This window comes from Pithys albifrons, chromosome 7 (genome assembly GCF_047495875.1).
Source record: "Pithys albifrons albifrons isolate INPA30051 chromosome 7, PitAlb_v1, whole genome shotgun sequence".
Classification (NCBI taxonomy): domain Eukaryota; kingdom Metazoa; phylum Chordata; class Aves; order Passeriformes; family Thamnophilidae; genus Pithys; species Pithys albifrons.
In genome coordinates this window covers 45,145,780-45,168,659 of record NC_092464.1, presented here as the reverse complement: position 1 = coordinate 45,168,659, position 22,880 = coordinate 45,145,780, and the positions used below count along the sequence as shown (strand labels likewise).

At 40.4% G+C, this 22,880-nt stretch overlaps 1 protein-coding gene across 5 annotated transcripts in view; it reads right to left on the bottom strand.

Moving 5' to 3' along the window:
- Nucleotides 1–4,778: 4,778 nt before the first annotated feature.
- MYRIP (myosin VIIA and Rab interacting protein) overlaps nucleotides 4,779–22,880 on the bottom strand; it is a 204,947-nt gene continuing 186,845 nt past the window's right edge. For 2 of the 5 annotated variants that reach the window (XM_071561329.1, XM_071561328.1), the window contains exons 12-18: nucleotides 22,365–22,427; nucleotides 15,696–15,890; nucleotides 11,046–11,207; nucleotides 9,254–9,358; nucleotides 9,098–9,158; nucleotides 8,198–8,316; nucleotides 4,779–7,532 (exon numbers count right to left, since the gene is read on the bottom strand). In XM_071561329.1, the coding sequence (XP_071417430.1) occupies nucleotides 7,500–7,532; nucleotides 8,198–8,316; nucleotides 9,098–9,158; nucleotides 9,254–9,358; nucleotides 11,046–11,207; nucleotides 15,696–15,890; nucleotides 22,365–22,427 (738 nt within the window). In that variant the 3' untranslated portion in view covers nucleotides 4,779–7,499. The remainder of the gene's footprint in view (nucleotides 7,533–8,197; nucleotides 8,317–9,097; nucleotides 9,159–9,253; nucleotides 9,359–11,045; nucleotides 11,208–15,695; nucleotides 15,891–22,364; nucleotides 22,428–22,880) is intronic. The other 3 variants (XM_071561330.1, XM_071561332.1, XM_071561331.1) reach the window with 2 other exon arrangements.

The following is a 22,880-nucleotide window of genomic DNA, read 5'->3' as shown; positions in this document are numbered from 1 at the left end:
ACACACCGGAGAGATGCCTCAAAACACCTTCTTTTTGTCTCACTCAACTTAAGGCATTGCTAAATGTGGAGCAAGAAGAGATGTACCCCAGCTGAAACTGAAGGCAGAATTCACCCCATGTAGATCATTAGTTTTGATTGTCATGAGATATTCAGGTTAGAAAAAGTTAAATCGCAGTTCTGAAATCATGAGTTAAAATCACTTTCCTCTAAGCTGCCTGGTAAGGAACTGTCAGTGTGGGGAAAAAGCCCTCAAGAAACGTTCACTGAGCACTAGGGTTAAGGAGCTTTTGACTGCATTTAAATGAAAGACACAACCGAATTCTCCACGTGCTTTTGCTGTGTTGCCTGTTAGGTTTGATTGGGAGCATCTTGCATCAAAGATTTTCCTTCCTGCTCTGCCTGTACTGAAAGCAGGCAAAGATTTTGGTAGCAACAGGGGAAAAATCCCACCCATACACATAAAGCTTGTGTGTAGTCACAGCTGAGAGGATTTTTTATAGCTCTGTGCTTGTATATCTGCTGTAAGTGATGCTTAAGCAAACAGGGCTCCTGCTGAGTTCTGTAGGCAGAGGCTCCAAGCTGTCAAATATATAGGCAGACCTTGTATGTTACAAGACAGACTGTCCTGGCATGAGAGCTGGGAAAACTGCTGTAAGGAAGCTTGTACAAAATGCCAGACAGTGCTAACCTGAGCCTGAGTTCCTTCACCTCCTGGATGCAACTTTTCCAGCTCAGCACCTTCTGTTCTGCCCAGCCTGTCCCAGGGGAAGACAGGAAGGATTTCTCATTCAGTTGCATCTGGGTGCATTTACAGGACTGGGACATCTGGAGTGGAAACCATAACTAGAAATCATATGTTTGCACGCTGGGTGTGATGACACAGGAGGATAATTCTTTTTCATACTGAAATGCATTTAGTTGTAAAAAGATTGTGTAAAATACAAATGTTAGACACATTTTACAAGCAAGGAAGGGAGGCTGGTGGTAGTGCCTAAAACACACTTTGGTGCCACTGCCCATGGTCATACAGAGGGCCACATGGAAGTCAGCAGTGAGCTGTGGGCCAGGACTCGAGTGTCCTGTGATGCCACGACAGGGGTATTCACTGCTAGAGAGAAAAACTCTCCACTTTTTACTGCAGTAGATGGACCACTGTATAGCCTTTACGTTCAAACAGAAATGCCCAGGACATCCCCAGCATCAATATTACACAGAACATGAAATGGCTCTGCTGGATAGGAACACACCATTGTAGTTAACGTATTACTTCACCTCAAGAGCTTTAACTCATATGTGTTTCTCCTTACAGCCTTCCCACCACTGCTCTGTCATGTGGCATCCAATCTCCTGGACACCACATGCCCAGTGGTCACCAAACCACTTAAAGCTGGTCACTGTCTATGTGCTGGTGCTCTTGGTATCGCTCACCTTTGCTTCAGGACAGAGCAGGCCCTTTAAACATCAGATAGACAACAGAAGTAAGTATGAATCTCACCTGACGTAATGCGATGCGCTCCCACGAGGTGGCCCCGCAGTCTCTGCTGCATTGAGGGATCAGGGTTGGGCTCTCGGGCAAAGTTCAGCAGCAAATCCATGTAGGTATTTCTATGGTGAAATGTTAGTGTGGGGCCCTGTGCCTCCATTTACACTTGTCAGTGCGTATACAGAACCTCATGTCTTTCTCACAGCCCTTAATTGACCAAGCATTATTGCTGATAAATATCAGAGAAGGCACTAATGTGCAAAAGAGCGACAAGAAAATGTAAGGTGGTATAGATCAAATATATAAGCACCAAATTTTCAGCTGTGTTGTGTAAAGTTGAGGTAGTTCACAACTACTGCTATATAATAACAAGAAAGCAAGCCAGGTGAGGGAAAATACCATGTAATCCAAGTAACAGCTTATAAGCGGTCCAAAAGATTTTTGAGGAAATCATATCAAGAATTCTCATCTTTCCCCAAGGAGCAAAGGCTGATAGTTGTATGTGAAGTGGGAGAAAGGGGGTATGGGGAGTAAGGTGCATGGGCTCTCAGTGGAACACCCGTCCCCATTAAAGGGGATTAGAGATACTGGGAATCTCAGTTTTTAGGTACATGGGTGAAAAAAACTAAGTTACTTGGGTTTTCTTGGGTAGGAGGGGTGTTAAACACTGAGTTGAAAGACTTAAAAGATGCATTTATGGAGAAATTTTAAGGCAAGGTGAATTTTTTTATTTTCTCTATTCAAGCATGAAAATGCACAGGGGAAAATCCTCTTGCCTTACCCGAGACTTTTGTATGACTGGGATGATATATAATGCACTTAAATTGTAATTTATTTCTATTCATTACTGTTCTCTGGCTTCAGAATGACTAGGCATTTCCTTGGGGTGGCATCATCTCCAGCATGTTGCAAAATTTCCCTGTTGCTATATTTTAGTCTTTTAATACAACTATACCCCTGTCCACACCTGTCCAGAAATGCACTAGATTACAAAAAGAAGTTGTCAGATGCTTTAAAAGGAAAAAAAGGTCACCCATGAAACCAACTTGCTAAGTGACATGAAAACAACTTATTAAGGGAAGACTAACTAACTTTTATTGTTTACCTGTCACACAGAGCCCCCTCTGCAATCCAGTTGATTTTATAGTTTGTAGGAATAGCGTACCTGGTACACACTGCAGAAAAATCTGATGGATAATTTGGCTTATGTTAAAAATGCAGTTTGCAGCCCAGATGGATGAAAATTAATTTTGCATGTGAATCCTCTTCCTTTGAGGTCTACCCATAGAAAGCAATCTTCAAAGGCATCAGAAAGTTTTTTGTCTGGCTGCAGCTTTTCCTCTTGCTTTTTCTCCTGGGCTATATCCTTAAGATATGAGGAAATGCTGCATCTCAGTGCAGTGGCAGATACCTCACTGACTGCTTTGCATTCCAGGTCCTGAGATCGACCCTTTTTGGTATGTGGGCCGTGGGGTTCGTCCCATCGGTCGGTTTGGGAAGAGGCAGCTCAGAAGCAGCCATGGCAGCCTGAGGCCTGGGAGCAGACACCTGGATTTCATCTTGAATGCTTTGTGGGAGCACAAAGTGTTGGACACAGAAGACAATGACTGGTGACCTCTGTTCCCCAAGGTGGTGATCCAATCTCTGTTCTTTGAATTGTGCCCTCCCCTGCACACCTCAGACCTATAGTTCTGCTTTTTCCTAGCCATCCCACACTGCTTTTCTTTCTGCTGCTCTTCTTTTGTCTTTCTCCAAAAAGAAACATGTTCAGACTGCAGGTAAAAGACAATGCATGGACACAAGCACTGAGTGCCACCACAGCTTATAAAAATGTTTCTTCATCTTGCATCCCCACCAATCTCCTGATGCTGTTCACTGTAATGTTAGGTTTATTCAAAACCTGCACAGCTTTTGGGCTGGGATTTAAACTTTGCAGCATTAAATGTATCATGAAACCCTCCTGTCACATTTCAAATTCAATGGCTGTTGATATGTAAAAATAAAAAGCAATGGTTGGAAGAAAGAAAAAAGACTCTCACTGATTTTTAATGTGCCTGCATTAATGGCAGGAGATGCTGGTTCTCTGTGGGTAGCTTTTATAGAGATTGTTAACATCCACTCATAAGAATGTCGTCCTGAAGTATCCACCGGCCCTTCATGATTCTTCCTATAGTGCTGGAGAGATATATTAATGAACAAAGAGGAGCTTCTGTCAAAAGCATTTCCTCCCTGCTAAAGGGAAAAAAAGAGATTGCCTAATTGAACTCCTTGAAGTAGTTTTGTTCCTACTCCATATAATCATGCATCATTATACAAAACGGGTAAGGGCCTGAACTAGCTGATTGCCTTTAAAACAATGTAGTTGTTTCCAAGTTACATTAGTCCACATCAAAAAGCCTGGGGTTGGGGCTCAACACTCATGTTTACTGGTGTTAATATAATTTGGTTATAGTAATTTTATAAGAAATGTTATTTACAATATATTAAATATTGATTAATAACTATTAGCAGGAATAATGTTGTTTAATCTATGGCTTATATCCAAAAAAGATGGTTTACAATTTAGGTAATGACTGATGGTTAAATCCAGGCCACGAATCATTCTGCAAAAGTAGAATGAACTTCCACTTCTAGTTGTGCTTTGTTAGAAGTGGTTGAAATAACTATTGCAGTTATTTTAACCCTTTTTTCTCTCTTTGCAAATGATCTGTCAGCAAGGGGTGGATTTTTATTATAGTAAGGTAGTTACTACCGTTTATAATACAACATATCTGCTGACCCGAAGTGTTACTTAAAACACGCTAGTTTTAATGAATGTTTTCATGGTAGAGAAGATACACTGATAAATATTTGGAACTGCATTCATTGCACAGGACTTTGGAAATATGAGACTAAGATTATTGGCAAGTTCTTGCTCAGATTTTGTAGCAATGCCAAAGAGAGTTAAAGAAATTCCACCCGAGAAACTGTTGGAGATGGTATTTCACCCAACAGACTCAATAGTTTGGAGAACACTAACCATCAAATGGTCCTGACAGGATTCCTCCCACCCCAGCTCTTAAAGAGGAATTCTGAACTGAGCATGTCCTCTTTTGCTGGGGAAATCCCAGCACCTGTGTGGGGCTGCCCATCTCCTGGGTGTGACTGTGTCACCTGTGGACAGGCAGCACCTGAGACCGTGAGTTCTGCACATTCCCTGGCCAAAGTGCACATAAATTGAAACAACAGAGAAGAACTTTTTCTTTTTCTTTATGAATCAAGTCCTTGAAAAGGCATTCTTTTCATAAATCACTTTTACTCTTTTATAATTTCTCTTGACAATAACTCTTGGTTGAATATGCAGATAACAACAACAAGGCAAGCTTAATATTCACTCAGACTTAATCAAATAGATCATATAGTCTTCATTTTACCCATTAAAATATTTTCATTTATAAAAATTAATCTAAATATAAATATTAACACTAAAGATTGAAATCACTTGATGGCAAAATAATTCTTTGTGTGCTATAACATATGTTTTTATGATTTTTTTTTAAAACAGTAAATTATATCTTTGCACATATTTGGCACAATAAACATTTGTAAAAATTCAAATGCCTTAGAGCAGGTGGGATTTTTTTTAAGTTTTTTTTTTTTGTAATGCCTACACAGTACACATTTTCTGTCAAAGAAGACTGAATATTTTAACATTGTAACACGATAATAGTTGCTTTTCATGCCTCTTAAGGAAAACAACCTATTCCAAACTTTGTTGGCTTGTTTAAATCACACTAACAGAACAAAAGCCAAAGAGTTATTCTATTAAAATTAGTCGTTTCTGTATTGATATTACATACACAATATTAGTTATTATTTATTAGACGAATATGCAGACCAACCACCATTAATGACATTTCATAACACGCATACCTGCATGAACCAGAACCTGGGAATGTATTGTATACATACACGAGAACAGTCAATGGAGGAGGAGACTGAATAACAAAAAAATGCCAGGCATCCTACTCTGTTTAATCTCCTTTACTGGACTGCATATATAAATAAAATCTATTTGTTTTATGTATATATTTATATATTAAACAGAGTGGGCCAAATTCTGCCCTCACATCTGTGCAAACCAATTTCAGAGAACTAGTATTGTGTGAGAGTAAAAGAAGGCCTAATTTCACCCAGAATGAACACATTGGGTCAGATCTTGGGCAGATGAAAATTCCTTGAAGGGATGGAATGATGCTTATGTATTCTAGGTGAGAAGATGGTTGTATTTATTCCAAGGGTTCCTTACATGCAGCTGAACATCAGAGTCTGACAAGCTAGATGTCTAATGTGGGTGGCAGATTTGCAACTGGCACTGTTTTTCCAACCAACCCATCCAGCCATTCCTTGTCTTCCCCACTTGCCCTCCTGAATGCAGCCTAGTCAGGAAATTTGCCCAGTTTTGCTCATATTTGTCTAACCATAGACATTGCATGGCCTGGTGTCCCAAGGGACTGCTTTCCAGCTGTATGGTAGGTAACCTGTGGCACTCTGCTCATGGGTGTTCACTGGGAGCCCAGGCAAAAGTGGAAACCTCCTCCTTCCCTGGTGCCCACAGCTCTCGGGAGGACTTTCCACTCCTCAGTGTTGAGGGGGAACTTGCCAGCCTGTGCCCTTCTTCATAGCCCATTTCACATCAACCCATTTCACATCTGCATTTGGGTGCCTGCTTGTGTGGAAGGCAGGGGATTCACTGGCTCATCACCTCCTCTAACTACCTCCTTCGTGGTCTTCAGAGCATAAAATACCATGAATTGGCAATGCCCTCCCCCAGGTGAAGGGAACACCCTGTAAGCAGCATGTTTCCTCCTGTGCATCTGCTCAAGGGTCTTCCAGTTTGACTTACGCTTTAAAGGTCTCAAGAAATGAAAGAAGAAATACTACTATTCACAATTCAATTCAGAGTGGCCCAGTGGTAATGGGGTACATACGGCACCAGGAACAGGACCCAGCTACTCTATGTTGGCTACAGACTAGTAAAGATGTCTGGGCTACATTTGCCCCCTTCTCAGAAATGCCAGGGAACATTAGAAAGGAATCTTTTCCAGGCTGCAGTGACCCTACAACCACCAATCAGTCAGAGATCTCATCCACATTGCTTTTACTTTCTTTTTCCAATCTTAAGGGTTGGACAGACTTTATTCTGAACTACAGCACGGTTGGCCACTACTAAGTGGACATTGCTATCAAGAAGAATGAGACATAACAGGTGTTTGTTTCACAACAGTGTTCAGATGTTTCCAGATACCAGGATTGTAACTCAACAAGACATCTGGTCCACATCTGTGGCCACCAATTCATGGTTCAACATTACATCCATGCTCCCTTGTTGCCAAGAGCAATCACCTAGCTCTGGAGCTAGAGCATTCCACCTGCCAAGAGTACTCTCCGTGAACAGAGAAGACTTTGCACATCACATCTCCTCCTACAAACCCTTTCCAAACTTCCACTGACTCCTTGGGAGCAGAGCTAGCTACACTGATTCTCCACACCCACCATGCAGCTGAAAAGCAGCACACACTGCACAGAGTTGTTCTTATTGCTCGACAAGACGGATGCCTATGTGGATAGTAAGAGGCCAGCAAATATGGATCACAGGTCTGCTCTGGCAGATAATTTGGCCTATAATTGTGACTGATTGAGTGTACAAAAACATACTGCAGTTTAAAGACAACATACTTTAATACAATCAATAGGGAGAAAAAGTGCATCTTAAAATGTGGAGCCTTGCTATTGAAACTCAGCATCCTGTCTAGAGTCCTGTGAGAACTTTAAGGCAGAGTTTCCTGTAGCAAACCACATGCTGAAGACTTGGACAGCTTTCTCAGTGAGGTATCCAAATGAAGCCCTATAACTGAGGCTCTGTGGGTTCTTGAGGGTCCATTTTCAGCTGGACTTACACAATGGCTGTTAAGTAAAGGCACTCTAGTGTACAGCCTTAGGCAGTGTGTTATTGGCAGTAGGGAAGTGTAAATTTAGTACATCACAGCAGATCCTATAGCAGGTTCCTAGAACACAGAGGGACAGGAAAGAAAAGCATGAATTAAACACAAAATAAGCCTGCTGAAGTTCTATAGAGCCAGATCCTTCCCCTTCTCACCTCTCTACCTATTTCCCAAATATCCAGTGGCAGACTGCTTTGGGAAAGCCAGTGTTTTTCCCTATCCCTCTATGGCTGCTGTAGAAGAAATGATTGACAGCTGTCCAGTGAAGTCTGTTTGTTCAAATCCTGCAGAGCAATATGTGGCTTACCTACGCCTTAATATCCACTTAGGTAATATTTGAACATTTCTCAACAATTAGTGAGATTCAAGGTGACTCTCCCCTGCCCAGTTACAGTGTGCACCTGGTTCTGTGAGGCTCTATTTCAGAAGTCTGAATTGCAGGGCACGACTAATTTATTTATTTAAAATAAGGGTAGCACATTCCTAGAGACCTGGCAGCCAGGGTACATTGTCACCAGCTGGCATTCAGGAGCTGCTATACTATGGTGTATAGTTGGACACCTTTCAGAACACTGGTCATATTTGTTCAGAGCTGCCTTGGCAGTCTGTCTTTTCTTAAAACTATCAAGAGACTTTTGTGAAGATGTTGAAATATAGCTGCCTACACACATACTGTATCTCTCTATTTACTGCTTTTAACAGAGTTTTTAAAAAAACTATTTATCTACCATTAAGTCCTTGGCAGTGCTTTTCCTCTCTTTAGTTCTTTGTGTTAGAGATCCTTGAAGCATGAAGTTTCTGTTAAACGTTCTGACAGTGGTAACTGGAGAACCATCTATTGTTTCACCTGGGAAAGATACAAAAAGGGAGATTTTTCACATAAGAGATTGAAGCAAATGTAAAAGTACTTCTGAGGAGTCACATCTTCCAGAGAGTAAAAATTCCCCTAACATGTATGAGGAAAGCTTGATTTAATTTAATTAAAACCAGCAGGGTGTGGTAGTCCAAATTTATTAAAGTTTGAGGCTATGTCAATCTGTGGAATTACAAAGGGTAATGCAAGGTGAATCAGGCCCTAGAACTGTCAGAGATAATGCACCATGGGGCTGAAATAAAAAGAAAAAAATAGGAGAAAAAAGCACTTTATTTTATAAAGCAAATTCACAGGCATTGCCTAACATACCAGGAACATTGCTGAGCCACATCATGTGGACTGAAATAAGCAAACATGGGCTTCAAGAATGTGGTGGATTATGGAGGGTGGCAACTGGCTTTTGGTAAGTAAACACTGTGAGCACTTGGGTCTCACAAACTAACCCTAGGCATACTGGAGCAGCAGAATGCCTCTTGCAAGTATTCAGCATTTCTCATTTTCTTTTTCCAGCCTTCTGCCTCTGTTCCTATTTGTTTGCCACTGTCACAACTCTCACTGAAGAGAAAGTGGTGATGGTTTTTAATGTGATAAATGGGTATATTGTATAATGCAAGTGCAATGAAAAATGAGGAGGATGGATATATTTAGGCTTTCATTTTGGAACGTAATCTTTCCCCTGCTTTGCTGAACCATACCTTATATTGAACCTTATAAAGAGAGTCTCTCTCTAATGTACATAATAATTTAAGCGCACCTTTTATTGGTGGAGCTGGAAGTTTTCTCCTCTGCTGTCTTGATGTGTCTATTGTATGCATCTGTAAATAACACAAATGTATTACTCAACTCTATTACAGAAAAAGAGGCAAGATTTCCCCAATGTATTTTTGAATACTACATAATGTTCTGGCACCTGGTTTGTTTGCTTTTGATCCCGTTTCCTTGTCAGGCGAACACAGGGAGCCACGTTCAAGCCTGCAACAGTGAGAGCTGATATTCTGCTCTCAATATCTGAAATCTTCAAAGAAAATAAAAGAGAGAGACAGACAGATGGGGAGGGGGGAAAAGAAGTTTTAAAATTACTGTGGATACCACTACTAAAATATAACCCTCCCCCAGCAGAATCCTCTTTAATTAAAAAATATAAACAGATGGCTAACTTCTTCAGCAATTCTGACACTTTCCTGAATTCTTTAGTCCTGATGTTAAAAGGGGCTTAATTTGTTAGTAAAGATGGAGTAAAAGAACAATCCAACCTACCTTGTGACTCCAAGGAAGAGGCATTTTACTCCTTTTGAGGAAAAAAAGAAAGGAGGAGAGAAAACCTGCATCTGCCATCTCCTAGTTACCTTTAGCTGCATAATCCCAATTTCATTCAAGCTGTTTTTCAAAGGCTACATTCAAAAAATAACTTTGTGGGACACATTTACTAACTGAAAATTAATTTCATGCATATGCAAAGTACATCCTCTGTCACAAAATCTAAACATTTGAACTTAAGTATTTATGGTTTAAAGGTATAGCTCTATTAAACACAAACATGCTTAAATGCAAGCACACACTATATAAAAACACTGAATGGAAAACAGATTGCCAGGGGGAAGGTGGTCTGATATTGAGCGTAGCGGAAACAAGTGTTGCTAAAAAGGGAAAGAAGTATCAGAGAAGTCTGACATATAATTCGACTCCTGGTTCACAATGACACCTGGAGCTGTTCACTCTGCAGAAGACCTTCCACTGGCCTTTTTGTCATCCTCCTTGTATAGCTTAGGCCTCTCTCTCCTCCTCACCCATCATCCCCATTAACAGATTTATAAAATAATGACCAAAGCCAGCAAAAACATCACTACCAGTTTGCCAACTAGTGTGACAATGCACTTCTGGCATCAGAGAGATGTCAGACTCTCAGATTATTGCTCATTCCTCAACTGAGCATGTTTGTGCTGAGTAAAATCACCAGGTGGTTCTCATCAAACCCTGTCACAGGCACTTCACGGTGTCTCACAGGGTATAGACTTGTCAGTGAAATCATTGTCAGTGAGCTGCAACCTGTGCCAGCCCATTGAGGTCTGGCAGCATTACCTTGTTTAGCTTTTAGCACCAGATCACAATGTTTTCTTCTGAGCCCCAGAATTTCTGGAGCCTGGTAGAGTGGTGCTAGATCACAGCCCACAAAAGCTATTGCCTTTTGGCTGGGATGCGTGCTGCTTAAGTGCCTAAATCCCAAGGCAAGCTTGCAAGTGCTAGGCTGTGTGCTTGGTTTAGCCTCTGGCTACCATTGGTCTTTGTCGGTAGAAAACTCCCAAAACTGGCTTCTTTTGGGAAGTGCCTTACAACTTGCTGATTAGATAAACTACCAAAGGCTGTATTTGCAGTCTGACCACAGCCACACACATGACACAGAGCACACCATGTGAGCTGTGTGGCAGGAAGGAGCTGGTCAGTGTTAACACTGCAGTAACAGGCTGCTGCACTGCCATGTCCAAAAGCAAGCTGAGGGAAGAAAATGACAAGCACAGTACACCTGCCTGGGCTGAGTTACACCTCTCAGTTACGCTTTGCTCCACTCGGGGGATGCAGTCAGCATCCTTACATCATCAAACCACTGCAGTACAAAAGAGTATTCAAAGCAAGTGTGTGTGGTGAGGTGAGTGCCAGGCAAGGCAGTGGGAGACCTGCAGATAGGGAGGAGCTTCTGTCCTCACCTGAAGTTCTGCGTGATGAACCTGGGCAGCAGCTGTGGCCACCTGATCCTCCAGATCAGCCAGCTCAGATTCCTCAGTGACACTGTTGATCTTGCGTGCGGCATCTTCCAGGTTTGTCAGCTGCCCCTCCAGCCCATACACTGTGCTGGCTGTCAGGTACACCTGTAGGGCCAAGGCAGGGAGAGGTGTCAGTGACTTTTGTTTGGTAGGCATGGAGGTTTGAGCAGGCCTTTTCCATACCTTTGAGTCTTCCGGCTTGCTCACCTACTACAGGGAGACTTACCTGGTGAAAGAAAGGCATGGGGGGATAATCTGAAACACATACATCCACAAAGAGAAGGGAGGAAAGAGGAGGCTGCATGACAAATTTCGTAGCTGCTACAATGGTATTCCAAAACCTCTTTGTTCCAAATTGATCAGCAAAGAAAAAAGTTAAAATGTTTGCTTTTCCATTATTGATAGTCAATCACAAGACAACTCCCCTAAGTCTACACAGGGAAGTCAACAGATCACACCTCATATAATGCTGTGCTTACTGAAACACACCTAATGCATTCTGGCAATGAAAGGCCATGCATAACTGTCCAGCAGCATATAGTTATTAACTTCTTATAGTGTAACTGTGCTTACAAGTTGTAAGAGTTTTCCTTCCCATCCTGCTCTCACCCAAATATACAGCAGCCAAAACCTTCCTACCTCCTGGCCCTTTGAGTGAATCTGTGGAGAATCAATAGACTTATCTGGGCCACAAAAAAAGAGAATTTCTGTCTTTATAATTTAGAGTTCTTCTCTAAAATCAAGCAACTTCATATATTTTGGCCCACCTGTGATACCTCTGATAGGTACAGCTTCATTTCCCATTCAGCTCCTCAGAGCAATAATTCATTATACACTGTGTTTTACTATTTCTTTTCTTTCACAAAGAAATCTAAGGTACATGCCTGGATGGAGGTCTCTGGTTTATAGAAAAGCATTGACTTTTGACATCTGTGCTTAAAACTGTGTAGAACCATGTGCAAACACTGTACTTTCTGCCTATTTACTAGTTGGTCAAGAGGCTGTTCCCATGAAGTTGGCAACAGTACAGTGGAAATTAAATATATGTTCTGATTTTCCACATTGGCAGCCTCAGTCACTGTAACAACAATAAAGACCGTATTGCAACAAAACTAGCATGAATTAAACATGTTCTGTTTCTGACTTTATTATTCAAGGGGCAAACAAACAGGATCTGAAGCAGATCCTTGAGCCAACACCTTAATTTCATGCATGTCTTCCAGTCTAATCACTGTATCTGACCACAATTCCTAGATCCTGCAGTCCTTTGACATAACAGGTATTCAAATAATTTCTGGCCATGCTGTGACTTTGTGGATCAAAAGGGATGAAGAATGATCAGATTAAAATTTGTTTACTTTTTATTATTTTTGTATTTCATTATTGTTTCTTAATTGCCTGCAGTAGTGGTTTTTTCCTCTGTATCAGTTGTTTCAAAGCATAAGTGTAGATAGTTTTTTTTCATGCATGTGACTTTCCTAAGAAACAAATTCACTACATCTGTACACACTACATCTTGTAAGAACACAGTCTAACTGCAGGCATGAAATGTTTGGAAAACATACTTAGAACAAGTAAGTGATCTTATTTAACATCTTTGCTGAAGTACTTGGAGACACAGGTGGTCCATAAAGGTAACATGCTGATTTAAATAGAAATGGTCCTGTTTTTGTGGGTTCTAATTGTTCTTTCCATTCATTTACATGATACATCTTTGTGGTAAGACATACCACAGCTAGTTCAGATTAAAAGACAACTTTTTAAAAATTTCCCTATCATATCTAAAAGCTTACAAAAAGAAAAAAAAGGAACATTTTGAACAGAAGCATCTTTAGAAAATTAAAGAAAAAGTTGCATTTAAATGCTATGCCAAAAATCTCTGCACAGTGAGATGTACTTTTCAAGAGGGGGGAAAAAATCTAAAGAAAATAGTACCAAGAGAAAAATGTGGGAAAGGAAGGTCATCAATGTTTCTGTAACTTGACCAGCCCATACATTTGTTAAATTTTAAAGAACCTTCCCCAGCTAGATCTAAAGAAAAGATTTTCCTAAAGAATATTCCCTTTGCCTGAACAATTTTTGCCCTTTCAAATGGCAATGGTGTCTTTGCAGGTCTCCCCTAAATGACACCCTTATTTATACACTCACATTCAGATGATGGAGACTTGTTTTACCACCACTTATACAGAGCTTTCACTAAACCCCAATGTTGTGTGGGTACAGGTGGCCCTACATTCTCCACACTGATGCCTGCACAGTCCCAAAGTGCTAGAGAGAGCAAAAATTATTTAAACATCCAGATCCTCTTTTGGAATTTGCTGCAAAGATGATGTGCTGCATGTAGATATGACTCCAGCTGCAATGGGAAAAGTTATGGATCCCTGGATTTCCAAGGGCTCTTTAACTCTACCATGGAGCGTGGTGGTGAAATCTTGAAGCTGTGAAGTTTTTGCCACTGAATTCAAGACCTGTGTGTGACAGAAAGATGTAGTGTGGGGACACAGCAAGACTAAATTGGATACCTTAGGAATTCTGCAGGGAGCTGAGAGAAGCTACACCAGAGATATGCTGCAGCGAGGGCAGCACTAAAGCAAGGAATGCTCTGCTTCAGTGCCCATTCTCCTCTCAGTGAGAAATGTTTGGCCCAAATGTATGACCAGGGGCCACAGCACCACAGATGTCGAAGCTCCACATGGATTGGAGGGATTTTCGGAGAGCAACTGTGGGGAAAAAATGCACTTTTGATAGTTTACAACACAGTTCTCTACAGAAAAAAGTGTGGGAGTGGATTTCCCCAAATTGCTTTCTGTCCTGCAGAATTTCTTAGTTTTTGCAAAGATGTGGTTCAGCCTGGACGTGGATTTTCATTCCATATTCACTCTCCTACCAGAAGAATTCTGTGGTGTTTGGAGCTAGGACACTTTAGTATTTCACAGGAGAGAAAATCTACTTATCTACTTCTATTATTCTGAAAAAATTCAACTAAACTCAGCTAGAAGTTGCTGTGGAGGCACATCTGTTGTGTAACAACAACATGGATATCATGGTAGGTGGCACAAGAAAGGCACTTTAATTCCCACAAGCTCAAGTTCCACCTTTCTCCAGGCACTGGAACAGCAACTGCTATGGGAAGCCTTTACCATTCTGCAGAGGGCCATATCTGAGCTGCCAGACATCCAGCCTCTCCTGGACACATCCTGCACTCCTGTCCCCCCAGCCCCACTGGAGAGGGCTCTCAAGCCTATTGTGCTTGTTTGAATTTTCCTCCCAGACAGGGGCCAGAAGCCCATGGGGGGGCAGGTTCAGGTGGCTGTGGTGCCCCATGAGGTAGGGCAGGAGATGCCAGCACCCAGAGAATGAAAAAAGTGGGAGCATCTCAGCGGGAGCATCTCAGCTGGCACAGTGAAATGCTTGGCAAGGTTCAGCAGAGATGGCAAAGATGGGTTAGAACTGGAAGGTGGTTGGGAAAGAGGGGTTGAGTCAGAGGTCATCTTTTTAGTGTAGGCAGGGGGAATGATCTGAAGTGGAAAAGGCTTTGGAGCAGATGAGTTAGGAGGGGTAGTATTAGTTTGAGAACCTCCAAACTGGAGCAGGGCTGGGAAATCTGAGCTCTGAAAAGGTGTCATGAGAGGACTGGGCAGTTGTGGGAGGGTGTGAGGGCTCTGGGGTGGACAGGTCCAGTTTCTACTGCCACAGATTATCTTCCACTCTATTCTTAGCCTGGGGCTGCTGGGGAAGTGTTTCTGTAGAGGAAAATGATTTTATCCCCCATGAAGAGATTCTGTCTGTAATTTTCTGGGACTGAAGAAAAACAGGATTTGTTTTCCTGAATTTATCAGAATGTTATAATGGGACAACCCAGATCCCTATGAGATCTTTAAGAGATCTTTAATGAAGGGAAAAATAACTGAGATGTAATCACTTAAATACAGGAAGAGAAAATCAAAAGTTACAAGTGTACCAACTCCATTAAGTGGATCCATAAAAATTTCCAATGAGTAATGACTTCCCTCTATGATTCAGCACTGCACTTCCTCCTGCAGATGACAGATACTCATGAAACAGGATGGATGATTTGGATGAGGCCAAAGAAATGTTTGTTTAATTCAGATTCTCACAGTGCAGCAGGCAGCTCCAGCTCTCTGGGTGCTCTGCACAGTGTGCTGGGGATGTGTGGGGCTGGGAATTGCTCCTCCACATCTCTGTGTGGCTGGGGACATGCTTTCCCCTGCCCTTGGAGGGATGAAGCAGTGCTGAGACTGGGAGACGTGGTTTCATCCAGGCATGGCACAGCTGCACAGCCACAGAGGTTCTCTCAGGGCTTAAGTTAACTTTTGAGATAGAGATTCTACATTTAGTTTGTAAACACCAAAGCATCCAACTTCTCCCCACAGTACTTTCAGGTACGCATAAACCCCCCCACCAACACAGCCAAGAACCTGTTGAAATTGGATTTTTTGTTCTATTTGTGTATTTGTTTCATAACCCCAGATTAATTCTGAACATCCACTGATGAACATCCAAGTTGGCACACACACACAGGTACACTCACTCACACATGGCACTCTTTCATGTATTGACTCATGTTCTTACGTTTTCTTCCAGTGTGGTAAGCTGCTCATCAAGTCTGACCGGGTCGGTCCCCAGTGGGAGGGTCCCTCTTCCTCTGTCCTGAACGTCGTCTGGGAAATCACAGGGATCAGTGGATTCTGCTATCAGTTCTTCAGTGGCATTGATGACTTTCAGGACCTCTGTAGATATGTTGCAGAGAGAGACAGCAGAGTACTTCTGTTTTGTTTACAAGAGCAGACAGAGAAAACAATAGTATTAAATTAGCATGGAGTGGTAAGATATAAATCACCTTGCTAATAGTCACAGCTTTAGCCATGCTAAAACTGTATCCATGGCTGACTGCTGCAAACAGACACAAGAACCGGTAATGGAATTGGCATCTACCTCTTTTTTCCTCCCTCCCTTTTTCACATATGCACACTGCTACAGCATGCAAAATAACATACACATGCAATTCTTCTACAACACAACTCTACTGGAGGGATAGTCCAAATCTTATCCCAAAGTAGCACATAAATATCCAGCTTTAGAATCCAAATGGCTAGATAAAGCTGTTTTTGCAATAGTGTTTTAAACAGGTTTTAAAACACCATTTTCTTTTTTGGATACTAGCAAACAGATGCCTCTATCATCTGGAATCATCTGTCTCTGTATCCACAGGAGCCATTGCAGTGCAGATGCAAACATGGGACAGCAATCTTCAGCAGCCCTATGAGGACAGCATTTTGCTAAAATGCTTGCAATGAGTTAAATGATCACCCCAAGTAAACAAAGTTTGAGCTCTAAGTGTGTAAACATCTGTATCTTTATTTCTTCAAATTTCAATTTACCTTTTCTAAAAAATATTTATGAAACAAAGTATATCAAATACGAAGCAAAAGCATGCAGCTTTGTCCATATTTTTTAATCAACTGAAAACTTTTTAATCGTTGTTCCTTACTTGTAATTTGTAATTAACTGTCCTGATTGTGATGATTCTCACATAGCCTTAAGCTTCAGGACAACTCTTGATGGCAATAAAATTTCACGTGATGTACCTTCAAGCACCAAGCTCAACATCCAAACTATACAGCTTGGAGATTGAGCCAAGGCTTGTCAAAGCCAATACAAATACTATCAGTGAATATATGTGCAATAACTTTGGTGATGCTTTGCCTAGAAGAATGTGTGGGAAGTTTAGACCAAAATTTAATTCATTCCTCGAACCTGCAAATACTTATGCATGTGAATTTGGGGCCCAACCATCTGTAAATTTTCTCACAAACAAAATATCTGCAGATCAATACTGAGCAAACAGACAGTCTTTGGATTCTATGTAGTAAATTATGTTATTGTACAGGAAAGCATAACTGATTAAAAATGTATATAGGCAGGATATAGGAAAAATAATGTCCCTTTGATTCCCACAAACTATGGTGGGTTAAACTGGAAAATCTCTTTTATGATCTCTTTCCTTTAATCAGCTGTTCATTTTTATGTTAGATAAAACTTTTACTGAAAAACTATTTTTTTAGCAGTATGTACTCAACTGTTATATAACAATACATTAAGGCATCTTTAGCACTGTAACTTTGCTGAACTGCAAGACATGAGATTAAAGGCAAGAAGAACAAAGCAAATACAATGTGCAACAGCACTTGGACCTTTAGCTTGTTAGTACAGCCAACAGAGCCCTGAACACGCAGGCCCAGGACTCTCTTACTGAGAACAAATACTTGAACCCCATGAACAGCCTACTGTTTTTTCCATTTATTTTCACAAGTGCCAATTAGGTTAAAAACAGATCAATAATTTTATAGGACAGAAGAGGAAATCAATGTTACTTTGTTTTATTACTTGCTTCTACAAGTACCTAATTCTTATTCTATTCTCTGAGTATTTAACAAGAAAGGACAAAAGCCAGAGACTAAATTTTCTTCATCATTTTCACTGATGTATGTTCTCCATTTCAAGAACTGTAGTCTCACTCTAGTGTTCATTATTTCTTAATTTTTTTATTATCCTTTGTAGTTAATTATTGATTTCCCCAAACCATTAAATTGAATTAGAAAAGGATGGTTTTATACCAGACCATGAGAATCCATATTGGCAATTTTACAGACCACCTACTACAAGAGGGGTTTTTTTGTTTTCCAGGTAAAGTGGTCTGTGATACAAGTCTTTATGAAATCAAGATTTTGAGCAAAAACTACCCTACCTTCTCAATAGGTAATGGATAGAGGGAAAAAAAGCTCATCAGGAAGGAAGAGAATAGAATAGAGTAGAATAGAGTAGAAAAAGAATAAGAAGAGGAGAGGAGAGGAGAGGAGAGGAGAGGAGAGGAGAGGAGAGGAGAGGAGAGGAGAGGAGAGGAGAGGAGAGGAGAGGAGAGGAGAGGAGAGGAGAGGAGAGGAGAGGAGAGGAGAGGAGAGGAGAGGAGAGGAGAGGAGAGGAGAGGAGAGGAGAGGAGAGGAGAGGAGAGGAGAGGAGACGAGAGGAGACGAGAGGAGACGAGAGGAGACGAGAGGAGAGGAGACGAGACGAGAGGAGACGAGACGAGACGAGAGGAGAGGAGACGAGAGGAGACGAGAGGAGACAAGAGGAGAGGAGAGGAGACGAGAGGAGAGGAGAGGAGAGGAGAGGAGAAGAATAGAGTAGAATAGAATAGGAGTAGGAATAGAATAGAATAGAATAGAATAGAATAGAATAGAATAGAATAGAATAGAATAGAATAGAATAGAATAGAATAGGAGTAGAATAGGTCTTTTCATTTGGAAGATGAAAAGTCCAGTCATGTGACCAATTTAGGACTGTCAAAAAGTTAAAGCACATTGTTAAGGGCATTGTCCAAATGCCTCTTAAACACTTAGAGGTTTGGGCACTGACTACCTCTCTAGGAAGCCAGTGTTGGATCAAGCCAACACTGAAGAAATGCTTCCTGAAGTCCACTCTAGACCTCCCCAGGTGCAGAAATGTTAAGTTTTAGCTTTTGTAGAACTTTGAGGTAAGTTCTGAGTAGCAGATGCAGTTCAATTTTTAAAACTAAGGAATTGCTTCCCATTAAACACTGGACAAGGCAACTAGATGAATGTTCTTGAAGTGTGGGCTTCACTGAATGTATCACAATCCCAGCCTGCAGGCATCTAGACACAGGAGTCACAATATTAAAGCTTTTATTTAAGCTTGTGAAACATCTGCTTTTAAACTATAACAGGGATACAGGACTAGAGTTTAAACACTGTAAAGAAATACATGGCAAGCAAAAGTGATTTTCCTTAGGATATATCTGGAGAGTAGATCTCCTAAAACTTAAGAGAACAAGCAATATTTCAATGTATTTTAATAATAGTGAACTTTTTCTGCTAAAAGGTATTTAGAATTCAGCTTTACCTTGAGCTGTATTTTACAGAGAAGCAAGAAGAGATTGATGTCTGTCTGAGGGAGACATAAAATTTACACGTGGGGAGTTCAATAGTTCTCAAATTGGAAAGGCTGGATACGCAGTGAATGGTTCTGCCTACGTTTTACCCTCTTTTTTGAGCAACTGTCAAAAAGCTCAGGTTCCAACATGGTCAGTTTGCAAATCTATTGGGGTACTCTAGATATAATTATTTAACCCCTGTAAGGGGAAAAACCATAAGAAATTTAAAAAACTAATGTAAAAAAGAAAATGTGTCCCAGGGTTTTAGTGCTTCACCCTGTCCCCTCCCACCCACATCAAACAGGATTTATGAGATCATATAAATATCACCTAAAATTCACAGACACACACACCCCAAGATCATTCTGGTAGGTGGACATTTCAAATTGCTCTAAAGACTTCTTAGCTGTCTAATTTATCTTGCCCTTGTAGGGAAGATCATTGTTAACACCTTTCAGTGATTCAAGGAGACAGCTATCACGCCATGATGAAGACTCTGCCTTGTCAAGCAAGTCAGAGAACTAATATGGATGTGGTAGATGTAGAAAGCAATCTCGATTACAAATACATAGCACAGAAAAGCTAAGTGCAACCATTCCTCTTGAAACACTGTGATGCATTCTGATTTCAACTGTGCTACCCTACTTCTGAATTAACACCATCCCTCCCAAATCAAATCAATGCAGCAGATCCAAGTTTCAATGTTTCTACTGGTTATGAGAATCTCACATTTTTTACTGAATTTGAGATTAAGAGTTCAATGGAATAAGGAAAACATGCATTTATCCTTTTCATGATAATTAATGCCCATGGTCACAAATATATTAAAGACATAGTTAAAAAGAGATTCTCAGTTTCACTGAGTTTTTTGTGATGGGAGTTTTAAAACCAATGAAATACTAAAAAAGTGTGTGTATGCAAGCACATGTAATTATACGTGTGCATTCAATATAACAAATATCTTGTAAAACTTCTTTACTGTCATTTCTGTGTGTGGTTTGACAGATGGAAAGGACTCGTGCTTTGAGAAGATTGTGTTTCAGTGGTCTCAGCTACCTCTCTCTGACTGTTAGCCACTACCCTTCCCTTCTGCTCTCTCCCTTCCCTGCTGATGCTGCCAGTATTTCCTTTGTTGTTTTACTCAAACGTGTTACACCAGAAGGTGCTTTATGGACCATTATTTTGCATTCTTGCACAAAGGATGATGAGTAACAGAAGGAAGTGGGATGATAAAATGAAAGCAATGTAAATGTCCAAACTGCTAAGTATAGGTGAGCATTAAGTCCTTGCATGCATCTCAGCAGCTTAGGACATTTTCACATCATTTCCTTTGCATGACCATTATTGCTTTTATTTTTAATGCTCTTAAAATAGTTAAGTTCTCTTTCACTCGCCCTATTTTGTTTTCCACATTGCATTTGCTCTTTTACTGCTACTATAACATTATGTCATCACTAGGTTCTTTTAAACTGGCATGGGAGGTGGTGACTTGCAATTCAGCAGAGATCAGTGATATCAACAGTGAGATCACGAAGTAGGGCAAGCAGCCCCTTCCATCACTAGCAGCCCTGGCAGTATTGTCCCCATCCTTGATTACTTGTGGTGCAATCATTTTTATCTCCAGTCTCAAGGTCTTACATCACACTCTGAGTTATGTGCCTGTCTTGCAGTTGATATCTCTCATTTTTTTTGTAGGGAGTTGAGGAGGGCTGGGGAGAAGGCAAAATCAAACTCCAAACCTGCTCCCCTCATCTCCCCACCCTATGGGAGTTCATTGTGCAGCTTTGAGAAGGCCCTGAAAAGCCCAATAAAAGTCCTTTATGGGAAAGCGAGCTCTGGGACAGAAGTCACAGTGTGGGAGGAACAGACATCAATGTCCAACCAGCTATGACAGTCATCAACCCTGACCTTCAAAAGAGCTTTGTCCTAAAAGTGAGCCCTAACCATGCACTACCACAATGACTGGGGGGGGAGAAGGCTAAAATTTGCCTTGATACTTGATAGGAGACAAATATACTATGATAAACTATGATATTAAGGAATTTATCTTCTGTGCAAGTATAAGACTTCCTGCCTTGATCTTCAATGTCAATATCTTCATTTATGGACACTTCTTTAGAAAAAGAAGGCAAAATTATCTTCAGACTGAGAGCTACTTTTCTACTGACATTCCCCAAAGTGTGACAGAGAGTAATACAGTCTCTCTTCATGCTACGTAATTGTGAATATTACATTTTTACTAATTCAATCCTAATGCAGTTATGGATGTTTTGTATATTAATTTGTAATGCCTTATTTCCAGAGACAATTTATTGACAATCATAAGAAAGGAAGCAATTTTCCAAGAGGTGAAATATTATGGACCAAATAGGAAATGGAAATATGTACATTTTAAAATCCACAGGATTCTGATCTACGACACAGGCTGATGACATTGCACAAATGGAAACATAATTTTTCTTTAAAATCACCACTGATATTTTTGCAAAATAAAACCAAGATAATGAAAAGATGATTAAAATTCATAGAACAAAATTTAAGTCTGAGAGTAAGGAAAAAAAGAAAAAGTTGAGAGAAGTGTTTGCTAAACTAAGCGTCAACTTTTGACACTAAATCACAATTCTTATTTTATGACTGAGAGAATGATATATGACATACTAAAAATAGCATATATTTGCTCAGGGATTATAATGAAATCTTTTTTGATATTGATCCTCATAAGCTGAGGCTCAAATAGCACAGCATATGAAACCTCTTTCCACCCAGAAGAATGATAAGCAACAGACACTAGCAGCAAAATGAGAAATTATCTACTCACTGTGTACAAACTACAATGAATTAAGGGTTTTGATTATTTTTTTAAATTGGGAGCTTAGAAAGATTTTTGAAGACCACTATGGTCAGAAAATTTCCTTCCACATTTCTTAATACAGGTGAGTCCATGAGAATAGAGAGATCATACACCTTATCTTTGCTTTCTGTTCTTCTTTATGGATAAAATCAAATTCTCATCACAAAGCCAAACAAGAGAGCCGGTCTGCTCCACCTGTTTACTTCATGCTCATCACTCCCATCATAATCCACGGCTAGCTGTGATTATAAAGTAATTTTCTGCAATGATTATTTGACTGTGGCCAGAAGGTATGACTTTCCAGGCCTGATATTTCCAGGAAAACATTTTGAGTTTGACAATGTTGCTTGGGAAATGTGGAAACCCTCAATATCACTTTATGGCATCTCTTACCACATAAGAGATGTAAGAAGACATAGACAAAACAAAGCTTTCTCACCTGCTGCAATACAGTGGATAAAAACTGCAGCTTTAAATGAAGATCAAAAGCCTTTTGTTTTTCCTAGATAGTGGGAGAGCAGTTAAATAAAAAGGCAGAAAAGTTATATTAACAGCTACAGAGTTTAACATTTATATAGGTTCAGACTAACAAGGAACTTTGGGATGAACAGCAAGGATAAAGAAACTACTGAGAATAAAATACCATAAAGTTTAGATTTTACATTTATTAGTAAACTATTTAAAATAAAGCACTGCCTAATTTATTTTCATTTGTGGGATTTAGAACAACAGATCTCATTAAGAGAGATATTGCAAATCACACATTTTTTATAAAATGAAACAAGGGGAAAATACTAATTTCCACCATCACAAAACAAAGTGGCACTAGCAATGGAAAAAAAAAGCCTTTTGCAGCAATGTTAAGAAGAAGAAAAGCCAGATATCTTCAGGTTTGGGGTCTACATGACTGCAATTTGAACACGTTTCTAGTTGTAAAAGGGTCTGTACCTCACTC